The sequence below is a fragment of the Schistocerca piceifrons genome, chromosome 3 (genome assembly GCF_021461385.2).
Source record: "Schistocerca piceifrons isolate TAMUIC-IGC-003096 chromosome 3, iqSchPice1.1, whole genome shotgun sequence".
Lineage (NCBI taxonomy): Eukaryota > Metazoa > Arthropoda > Insecta > Orthoptera > Acrididae > Schistocerca > Schistocerca piceifrons.
Window position 1 is genome coordinate 829987960 of NC_060140.1, and position 12135 is coordinate 830000094.

Genomic DNA, 12135 nt, shown 5'->3' on the forward strand with positions numbered 1-12135 from the left:
GGCGTGTACAGGTACAGCGCCCATGCAGCTCCAACACCATACCCCAGTTCATCAGGAGTAGTTCAAATGGTTCAAATGGCTCTGAGCACTATGCGACATAACTTCTGAGGTCATCAGTCGCCTAGAACTTAGAACAAATTAAACCTAACTAACCTAAGGACATCACACACATCCATACTCGAGGCAGGATTTGAACCTGCGACCGGAGCGGTCACTCGGCTCCAGACTGTAGCGCCTAGAACCGCACGGCCACTCCAGCCGCCTCATCAAGAGTAGTGACTGGCGTATTGCGACGAGCCAGTTGCTAGGCCACCATTGACCAAACGTTTTCACTTAGTGAGAGATCTGGAGAATGTACTGGCCAGGGCAACAGTCGAACATTTTCAGTATCCAGAAGGGCCAGTAAAGGACCTGCAGCATGCGGTCGTGCATTATCCCGCTGAAATGTAGGGTTTCGCAGGGATCGAATGAAGGGTAGAGCCACGGTTCGTAACACATCTGAAATGTAACGTCCACTGTTCAAAGTGCCGTCAATGCTAACAAGAGGTGACCGAGACGAGTAACCAATGGCACCCCATACCATCACGCCGGGTTATACGCCAGTATAGCGATGACGAATACACGCTTCCAATGTGCGTTCACCGCGTAGTCGCCAAACACGGATGCGACCATCATGATGCTGTAAACAGAACCTGGATTCATCCGAAAAAATTACGTTTCGCCATTCGTGCACCCAGGTTCGTCGTTGAGTACACTATCGCAGGCGCTCCTGTCTGTGATGCAGCGTCAAGGGTAACTGCAGCCATGGTCTCCGAGCTGATAGTCCATGCTGCAGCAAACGTCGTCGAACTGTTCGTGCAGATGGTTGATGTCTTGCAAACGTCTCCATCTGTTGACTCAGGGATCGAGACGTTGCTGCACGATCCGTTACAGCCATGCGGATAAGATGCCTGTCATCCAGACTGCTAGTGATACAAGGCCGTTGGGATCCAGCACGGCGTTTCGTATTACCCTTCTGAACCCACCGATTCCATATTCTGCTAACAGTCACTGGATCTCGACCAACGCGAGCAGCAATGTCGCGATACGATAAACCGCAATAGCGATAGGCTACAATCCGACCGTTATTAAAGTCGGAAACGTGATGGTACGCATTTCTCCTCCTTAGACGAGGCATCACAACAACGTTTCATCAGGAAACGCCGGTCAACTGCTGTTTGTGTATGAGAAATCGGTTGGAAACTTTCCTTGTGTCAGCACATTGTAGGTGTCGTCACCGGCGCCAACCTTGTGTGAATGCTGTGAAAAGCTAATCATTTGCATACCACAGCATCTTCTTCCTTTCGGTTAAATTTCGCGTCTGTAGCACGTCATCTTCGTGGTATAGCAATTTTAATGGCCAGTAGTGTATATTGAAATATTTTTACAGTTATGTTCAGAATAATATGTGAATACAGTTAAGGAAATGTGTGGCAAACAGAGTTAGTAGTAGAGAAGTAATAAATTAAAACGTGATGCCTGATGGGGCATTTTCGATGCTTGAACAGCGAAAATGTAAAGAGGTAAACATTTTTCTTCCATCCTTTTGTGGAGGTTGTCAGCGAGAAAAAGTCTTGCTACGGTTTCAAATTATGTATCAAGATTGTTGCTTGTCACTGGATGCTGTCATTCTCAAATACTGGATGAATATCTTCCGGCTATTTGCGAATATCGAGCTATGCTCGTTTTCTCCCCCACTCCAACACTTTTGAGAGGAAGAAGGTTTTACCTCCACAGTGGTTCTTTAGAGACAGTAAATAATGTGTGTGTCAACTATGGTTGGAATGGATCAAGTGGTTTAGGACGAGATGTGAGACATATATACATACATTTATACACACATATATAAACTTTCATAGTACGTGTGGCGTTCGATAAGTAATGCTGGACTTTTATTTTCTGAAAGGAGGCTGATTTTATCCAGGATTCCAGCACAACATATTATTCCCGTCTGTTTCGGCTACAAGACACTATTTTTCATTGTAATCTCCGTTCAATGTGACGGTCTTACACCACTTTATCGGGAGGGCCTGTGTGCCTGCATAGTATCATTCTACTTGTCGACATCCGAAACAACGTCTTGGTGAATCGGTAACCTCCCCATCATCCATGCACTGCGTCGCGCAGGGTGCATCCTCCATTGGGCCAGATAAATGGAAATCGGGAGGTGCGAGATCCGGGTTGCAGGGTGGATGAGATGGAACTGTCCAATGAAGGTTTGTGAGCTCCTCTCGGGTACGCGGAATTGTGCGAGGCCGTGGGTTGTCATGAAGAAGGAGAGGTTCGAAACTTCCTGGAAGATTAAAACTGTGTGCCGGACCGAGACTCGGGACCTTTGCCTTTCGCGGGCAAGTGCTCTACCATTGAGCTACCCAAACACAACTCACGCCCCGTCCTCACAGCTTTAATTCCGCCAGTACCTCGTCTCCTACTTTCCAAACTTCACAGAAGCTCTCCTGCGAAAGGCAAAGGTGCCGAGTTGGAGTCTCGGTCCGGCACACAGTTTTAATCTGCCACGAAGTTTCATATCAGCGCACACTCCGCTGCAGAGTGAATATTTCACTCTGGAAGGAGAGGTTTCTTTGCATTTTTGTTGCGACGAACACGATGAAGTCATTTCTCATTTCCTGAGGGTAGCACAATTCACCTTATAGTTGATCGTTCCACTACAAGGGAGTAAATAAAACAGAACAACCCCTTCAAAGTTCCTGAAGACCGTCGCCATGACTTTACCGGCTGAGGCAGCGGCTTTGAACTTTTTCTTCAGAGGAGAGGCTGTGTGGCGCCACTCCACGGACTGCCATTTTGTTTCAGGTTCAAGCTAATTAGTTGGTTGGTTGGTTTGTGGGGGTTGAAGGGACCTGACTACAAAGGTCATCGGTCCTTTTTCCACTATCATGAGGATCACCCACAAGGAACAAAAACAAGCAACGGAGATGACAATGGATGACACAGAACAAGAAAGATATAGACAAAGACCGGAAAAGACGAGTTTAAAACAGAGTGTTATATTGCTTGGCCGACCATGGAAACAAAAAAAGGAAAAGCCAACCACTAAGAGACACACTAAAAAGCCCAATCTAAAACCGTAGGCCAAAGGCCAGACTCAACACAAATGAAACAGACAAACACTCAGATCGAGCGATAAAAGCCCCCTGCACGAATACAACTCAAAACTAAGCCTGCCATGGCAGCGTCATCTTCTAAAAGTGCAGGGAGCGTATCAGGCAGCGCAAACGGCTGCCTGAGCGTAGTTAGAAGCGGACAATCTAACAAAATGTGGACCACTGTCAACGCTGATCCACAGCGACATAGAGGTGGGTCCTTGCGGCCCAATAAATAACCGTGCGTCAGCCAGATGTGACCAATGCGCAGCCGGCAGGGTACAACAGAGTCCTTGCGAGAGGCCCGCAAGGAGGAGCGCCACACACCGGTAGTCTCCTTGATGATCCGAAGTTTGTTGGGTGAAGGCAGTGTGCGCCATTCATCACCCCAGGTACCAAGGACTTTCTGCCGCAAAACTGAACGGAGATGACACTCCGAAAGGCCAATATTCAAAGCCGGTGCACCGACAGCCTATTTGGCCAACGTGTCAACACGTTCATCACCGGGGATGCCGACATGACTGGGGGTCCACATAAAAACCACGGAGCGGCCGGAACGGGCAAGAGCATGGATGGGCTCCTGGATAGCCATCACCAGACGAGAGCGAGGAATACACTAGTCGATAGCTCGTAAACCGCTCAAGGAGTCACTACAGATCACGAAGGACTCACCTGAGCAGGAGCGTCGGCCGCAGTCGCGGAGCGGTTCTAGGTGCTTCAGCCTCGAACCGCGCGACCGCTACGGTCGCAGGTTCGAATCTTGCCTCGGGCATGGATGTGTGTGATATCCTTAGGTTAGTTAGGCTTAAGTAGTTCTACGTTCTAGGGGACTGATGACCTCAGATTTTAAGTCCCATAGTTCTCAGAGCCATTTGAATATATGTTTATATGTGTGTGAAATCTTATGGGACTTAACTGTTAAGGTCATCAGTCCCTAAGCTTACTCACTACTTAACCTAAATTATCATAAGGACAAAAACACACACCCATGCCAGTTAGAGGATTCGAACCTCCGCCAGGAACCATTTGAGCAGGAGCGGATATACTCTGGGGCGCGAGAGATGGTGACCAGCTCGGCAGCGAAAACACTGCAGCCATCCGGCAATGAGCGTTGCTCAGAATGATCCCCAAGAGTAAGAGCATAACTGATTAACCCATGTTTCGTCATATGTGACGACGTTAGACAGAATATTGCCTCACTCAGCCTCGTAACGCGCAAGCACTTCCGCACAGATGGTCCTTCCTTGCTCTTTATGGTCTACTGTTAGGCGGTGAGGCAGCCAGAGGACTCACACAAAATTTTGAGTACCGCAACTGGGGTACGAGTGTGTCACCGCTACCAACAGAGACGTCCAGTTGAGTAGTGGGGTGTGTTGATTGTGATCCGTTTTCACCTCGAATGAGAGTTTGGTATGTCCATCCTTTTGAGTGGAGGTGTTGGAGACCACGCCCATTCAATATTGTAAGAAAACGATACGCGTACAGCCGTCCTTGTGATCTTATTTATTCTGCAGCTACCACTTTCGGCGCTTCAATGCGCTGTCTTCGGCTCTTAGTAGGTGCTGAAGGTTTATCACGGTCCATACAGGGTGGTCCATTGATAGTGACTGGGCCAAATATCTCACGAAATAAGCATCAAACGGAAAAGCTACAAAGAACAAAACTCGTCTAGCTTGAAGGGGCAAACCAGATGGGGCAATGGTTAGCCCGCTAGATGGCGCTGCCATAGTTCAAACGGACCGTTCGCCGGATAGTTACGTTATTTAAGGAAACAGGAAGTGGTCAGCCACATGTGAAACGTCAGCCACCTGCAACAAATGTTGATGCCCAAGTTGGTGTTCCAGCTGCTGTCGCGGCTAATCCGCACAGCAGTAGCAGACAAACTGCGTGAGAATCGGGAATCTCAAAAACGTCGGTGTTGAGAATGCTACATCAACATCGATTGCACCCGTACAATATTTCTATGCACCAGGAATTGCATGGCGACGACTTTCAACGTCATGTACAGTTCTGCCAGTGGGCACAGGAGAAATTACGGGACGATGACAGATTTTTTGCATGCATTCTATTTAGCGACGAAGCGTCATTCACCAACAGCGGCAACGTAAACCGGCATAATATCCACTATTGGGCAACGGAAAATCGACGATGGTTGCGGCAAGCGGAACATCAGCGACCTTGGCGGGTATGGTGCAGCATTATGGGAGGAAGGATAATTGGCCCCCATTTTATCGATGGCAATCTAAATGGTGCAATGTATGCTGATTTCCTACGTAATGTTCTACCGATGTTACTACAAGATTTTTCACTGCACGACAGAATGGCGATGTACTTCCAACATGATGGATGTCCGGCACATAGCTCACGTGCGGATGAATCGGTATTGAATAGCGTATTTCATGACAGGTGGATTGGTCGTCGAATCACCATACCATGGCCCGCAGGTTCACCGGGTCTGATGTCCACGGATTTCTTTCTGTGGGGAAAGTTGAAGAATATTTGCTATGGTGATCCACCAACAACGCCTGACAACATGCGTCAGAGCATTGTCAATGCATGTGCGAACATTACGGGAGGTGAACTGCTCGCTCTTGAGAGGAATGTCGTTACACGTATTGCCAAATGCACTGAGGTTGACGGGCATTATTTTGAGCATTTATTGCATTAGTGTGGTATTTACAGGTAATCACGCTGTAGCTGCATGCTTTCTCAGAAATGATAAGTTCAGAAAGGTACACGTATAACATTAGAACAACCGAAATAAAATGTTCAAACGTACCTACGTTCTGTATTTTAATTTAAAAAACCTACCTGTTACCAACTGTTTGTGTAAAATTGTGAGCTATATGTTTGTGACTATTAAAGCGCCATTTATCACAAAGCGAAAAAGGTGGTCCAACTAAAACATTCATATTTACGTACTACACGAATATGTAAGAAAAATGGGGGTTCCTATTTTTAAAAACGCAGTTCATATCCGTTTGACCTATGGCAGCGCCATCTAGGGGGCTAGCCATAGCGCCATCTGGTTTCCCCCTTCAAGCTAGACAAGTTTCGTTCTTTGTAGTTTTTTCGTTTACGCTTATTTCGTGAGATATTTGGCCCGGTCACGATCAATGGACCACCCTGTATATATGCCGCATCAGTGGCCGACGTAACTGGTTTGCACAGACTATCTCTAACTGCGATGTCAGAACTCTGTCAACTGCCAACTCACATTGATGCGGCGTGTATATGGATCGTGATATCCCCTTCGGCATGAATTAGGGGCTGAAGATGACGCATCGAATTGCCGAACCTGGTAGCTATAGAATGACTAAGATCATAAGGAAGGTTGTGGGCGTTTCATTTTCTTCGATAGAGAGTGTCCGCACGTTCCAACATTGCAGGACTTGCAGCTGTGTGTGGCCGGCCGGCAAGTGGGAGATCAGACTTTGTTGCGATGGTGACAGACGGTTCCCCCAACGACTCACTACGCTTTTGTTAACCGCCACGTCTCCGTAGAGGTTTTGCAGGTGGATATGAATAACTGCGGTGCTCTGGTTTACCGCCAAAAGAAACTCAGTGGCAGCTGTTTGCTTGGAATCCAGCTCTGTTACAGGCGCCACTTTGGAGGCTACGTGTAGCACCGCCACGTATCGCAGATTCATGAAATTATACGAGCTGAAGGTGGAATATTCCATGATGTTCCAGAACCAGTTTTGCATTTTATCAATCGAATTTGGCAGAGACAAAAAAATTGTTGCATTACTTATTAAACGCCATTCCTATGTATGGATATCGCAATGAAGCCATGTGTTTGTAGAAAAAAACACTTACTTTTGTTAATAGACCGGACGCTTTATTTAGAAGCTGCACGTCGCACGAGACCAACACGTGGAATCACACTGCGTTTTCGTCAATTGGCCGATCATAAATGACTGTAAATGTAGAGTCAAATGTGTGGGCAGACGGTTGAGTAATTTGAGTGGAGGAGTACGTCGCGACAGAGAAGTGGCTGCAGGAGTAGAAGAAAACCGACTCAGTGGCTGTATAGGCTGCGGAGGAACTTTTCCGCAGTTCTTTGCAAGTGTTTCCCAACTAAGGAAGCGCCGAGTAGAGGCACGCTAGACGCTGCGCGTGCGCGTTATGGGACTCGGTGAGGCGGCGGGAGAATACGTGGCGGCGCACGAGAAGCGGCAAAAGGTCTGCCGGACGGGAGAGTCCCTCAGCTGACGACGGTGTGTGCGGAAGCGGCGGGCGCGTCCGGAGCGCTGGAGACGGCGGGCTGCCGGCAAAGTTTCGCAGAGGGGACGCTACGAGTCGGACCCGCTGCTGGCGCGGAAGTGGGTCGAGTGTTCGGGGTCGACCTCCGAGTGCACGGAGACGTCGTGCGTGGGCGGCGGCTGCAGCGGCCGCAGCTCGGGCGGCCGGCCCGCCCCCGCCGGCGGCGCCAGCAGCCGCGACGACGACTGCGGCGCGGCCTCGGGCGCGCGGTGAACTCGCGAGTCGCGCGCCGCCTGCAGCGCGCTCGCCTCGTCCGCCGTCAGAGCGCGCATGCGCGGCTCCATGGCGAAGAACGGCGACTCCAGCACCTGCGCAGCGGGCCCGGTCACGTGACGACGGCGCTGGCGTCAGGGCCGCGGAGGTGGGAACCGACGACGTACGTAAACGAGGGTAACACTACATTCACAACACGTGACGTCATTTCGACGGCACCCGTGGCCGACGGTTAATTCAGGCCAAAGCACACTTCGGTGTGACGTCATCACTGTAATGTTCAACTGTCGGCCGGCACAAACACATGCTTTATCGAAGAATTCGTCGAGCTGTTGTAACATTACGAGTCAAGACAGCTGTAACGGAACTTGAATAGCGTAAAGTTATCGTTAAAAACGCACGCCGCGCGATTTGTTATGATTTGGTCGGTCATAATAGTAGTAACATGCTTTTGAATACAATTAAAATATAACGGCGATACCTGTTTAGCGTTATTGGAAATAATATGTAATAAATTAATGATTAAGGTAGCCGATCCTATAAGAAGAGGTAAAATTGGACGTATTAAGTTGTTTTGCTTTATATCGACTAAGCCGATGATACGGCATCTTTTTCTTCCGTTTACTCTTAGAAGAAAAAAAAAGAAAACCAGTAACGAAGTGCTAATTGTGCGTTGTGAAAAATATAGGCGCGAATTTTAAATAGCTACAGTGTATAATCAGACTAACAAATGGACATTCAGTTACGCGAAATAGCGGACAGTGAAGTGTGGTCATTAAATTGAGTACACCTACAGGGCGGTCAATTCCAGGATAAGTCTATTCGCGTCGCACGAGGCACGCGGTATTGAGACCGGTTTTTTTTATTATATCACGGAGAGCGGGCTTCAATTTATAAAAAGGAGAAAAGCTGTATCATTATCATTGACTGTTGGTGTTAAGCAACCAAAACTGTTCATCAAAGGGTTTCGGTGAATGAGTGGTGAATGCGAAATGAAACTGTGAACGAAGTTATGTCAAATAAAGCAGAAGAAACAAGACAGTTTGGTCGTATCTGTTATTATTCCATAAACCGTAACATTTATTCTCGTTGTACGAAGCCTTTATAGACGATCGTTATGACAATTTACTTTGAAGGGATCTCGTTACGAGTTAAGTTTTGGGGACCTGGTCAACAGGGGATAGTTCGTAGATCTTAACTACTGCAGCTATTCTGGAATCAGGTGCTACCGTGACCGTTGTGTGTTGTCAATGGCTTAAGGTCATCATATCTCATGCTCTAAGATCGACGCGCCTTTCCTCTTGGTATAACGGTGTCTCACGGTAACCACGACAACGCCGACGGCGAAGGAAGATACGCTAGAAGTGGCGCCACAACGTGCGGCTCGATCGAGGAGGATTGCTGCATCGAGTCGAGTGTCATCCGGATTCACGAACCCTAGAGTTGGACAATATTGTAGCAGCCAGTGAGTCTGTCCAATGAAAGAGGTATTCTTCAATAATCGCTAAAAGTGAGCGATACTACCAGGTATGATTAAAATAACTGTATAATTATAAAAAAAAGGGAAGTTGAGACTTGTGATTTCGGTAGATAAATATATATAAATACATAGTGAAAATAAGTGCATGTCTTGGTAGTGAAATAATCATGTCAAAACGAACGAAAAGAATACATGATAATGTGCAGTTGAGTAGAGTAATGAGTAGAGAGAGAGAGGAAAGTGAAGAGGAAAGGGATGATGTATCCCATGAGCTCAATGTGGGACAGGAGACATGTACAGATAATAATACAGTTATTGATTGAGAGCCGTTAGGAGATTCAAATACAATGATAAGTAAGGTAAACAGCGTGGGAGAACATAAAGATCTTGAGGTTTCGGAAGCAGATCAGCAAGTTTATCCTCAAAATGGAAATATTAATCAAAAAATGTTTGATATGCTGGTATCAATAAATACTCAAATGGGTGTAATGAATGGAAGACTTGGTTCACTAGAAAAAGATAATAAGCAATTAAAAGAGGACAATCAAAAGTTAAATGAAAAATTTGAGGCCAAATTTGATTCATTAGAAGTTAAAATGGATTCTTTGGAAAGCAAACTGAACACCTTTGATTATAAACTGGAAAATACTAAGAAAGAATTAAAGGCGGACTGGGAGACTCAATTAAATGCGAAATTTGGAAAACTAGATGTAGAGTTTTCTAACACCTTAGAAAGGCAATATAATAATTTAATGGGAAAACTTCATGACGTAGAAAATAAATATGAGGTAGTTTCGAAGAGTTATGATGGCCTGTCCAATAAGATGGTTAAGTGTGAAAGCAGCTGTTTCAATGCTAGCGCACAGATAGAAGAGCTTTCGAAACAAATAGTCGAGTTTGAGTCTGATGCTCGTAAGGGGATTGACAAGTATTTAGTATATCAAACTAAAAGACTTGACGAAGATCTATCTGAATGGATAGAAATAAAAGGAAATGAAATTGTAGACAAGGTTAAGACTACTATTGGATCCTAGCCAAATGAAAATATCAATGAGCACCTAAGTAGAAATGATGAATTAATTAAGCTCTTCACTAGCGAATTTCAGAAAATAAAAGACAAAATAGTTGATGAGTTACCTAAATGGCAAAAGGAAACCAATCATAAATTGGCGGAGTTAGAACGAAAGTCATCACAAAATTTGTTGACAGAGGACGAACGTTCGGAGAATAGGTCAAAAAACAACCGAACATGTGATAATACGAAGTACAATTGTGGTGAAAATTTGCATTGGGAAGTTGATGATTCGGTTGGTAAAGATGATGATTCTTTTGGTCAGCGAGGATATTTGTCTTCTTTAAAGGTGGAGAACAGCATTTTTAAAAGTAGACAATTCCCAACATTCTCCACTGAAAAGAACAACCTGCATCCGAAAATCTTTATCAATAATTTCAAAAGAATATTTCCGCGTAGCTGGTCAGAACACGACCGACTTCAATTTATAGTATCCAAAATTACCGGAGAAGCCGCATTATGGGCCGCGTTCAACTGTCGGCCGGCACAAACACATGCTTTATCGAAGAATTCGTCGAGCTGTGTTGACGACGATGGTGATATTTGGTTTGTGGGGCACTTAACTGCGCGGTTATCAGCGCCCATACAAATTCCCAATCTCTTCACTTTCCAGTCTCGCCACATTCCCGAATGATGATAAAATGATGAGGACAACACAAACACCTAGTCCTTAGGGGGACACAATCTTCGACCTGGCCAGGAATCGAACGTGGGACCCCGTGTTCCAGCGGCAGCAATCCTAGCCACTAGACCACGAGCTGAGGACCACCGTGGAGCTTGAAACAGTACAGTAGTTTCCGCTCTATAAGCAGCAGGTTTCGCTGCTCGCTCGCACCGAGAAATACAGAGGCGGGTCTGCCGCCAATTTTATTGCACGACGCGGCCTGCCGCGGGTGCAACAGAACCCATGTGGACGGGTGGAAAGAAATGTGTCAGGCTTCATAATACGTATTTATATGTGACGTGTATTATGCATTTCTTGTACGTGAATGTGAATCTGCACATGAACTTTCCTAATCCTCCTCACACCTTTCCTTTACGGAAATCTAGTAGTGCCAACCTCACTCCTGGGTAAGGGATCCGAGAGACATCACAGGTAGGAAAAAGTCAAAGACGTTCCAGTGTCACAAGATTTGGGGTGGAGAGGTTGGTCACAGCCAAGTGGTTCGACCATCCCCTCCACCGGGGCCCAGGAAGACCGCCGGTTGCCCGCCATATTCGGGAGGTGTTACAGAAGACGGGTAAGTGAGCAGGCGTGCCCTCAGTGCGTCTGTCTCAATGTTCACGCATGGAACAGAGGTATTTGAATATTTGTACTAATTCTTCTATTTCCAGCTTTGGATTGTGTAAGGAAATGATGTTCTCGTTTAATTTCGGAAATTTGACCCCCTGTGTTAATGTATCTGGTCCCCAGTTTGCCCGTTATCCTCCTCACATAGTGGATGTCCTATGTAAAAATTGGGAGACTTTGGTGGTATACATTTGGCCAACGCAATTCCGCCTTTCCCGTAGAAATGTGCGTGCAGATTAGTATATAATATACCCGATCTATAAGTTGTAAAATTGTAATATCTGTAAACTGGAGCAATTGCTGCAATCGCTGTAAAATCGAGTGATAATGTTTAAAATAAGTAGGCAATCAATTGTCATCAATTTTTAACATACCTTAAAAATCACAAAGAAGTCAAGTTAAAGGAATTCATTTAAAATAAAAGATATAGAATGCAAGGGACCCACACATCAGCGTGTGAGCCCCCCAGGCCCTTGCCTAGTATCGTACAGAAAGGGCACGCTCTCTAGGTAGCGCTCTCAAGCTCCCCTCCTCAGTTATCTGTTGCGCAACTTTCATTCAGGGCTTCACGACATCAACTTTCATCTGGCGTCCCTAGAGAAGGAGGTTAGACGGGAAACTTTCAAGCTAAACCACTTTACTGGAGCCATCACGTGATCGCAAAATACTT

General features: G+C 46.2%; 1 protein-coding gene across 1 annotated transcript in view; it reads right to left on the reverse strand.

Annotated features, from left to right (window-relative positions):
• Nucleotides 1-7350: 7350 nt before the first annotated feature.
• LOC124789097 (testis-specific serine/threonine-protein kinase 6-like) overlaps nt 7351-12135 on the reverse strand; it is a 53305-nt gene continuing 48520 nt past the window's right edge. The window contains exons 5-6 of the mRNA XM_047256387.1: nt 7607-7717; nt 7351-7410 (exon numbers count right to left, since the gene is read on the reverse strand). Of these exons, the coding sequence (XP_047112343.1) occupies nt 7351-7410; nt 7607-7717 (171 nt within the window). The remainder of the gene's footprint in view (nt 7411-7606; nt 7718-12135) is intronic.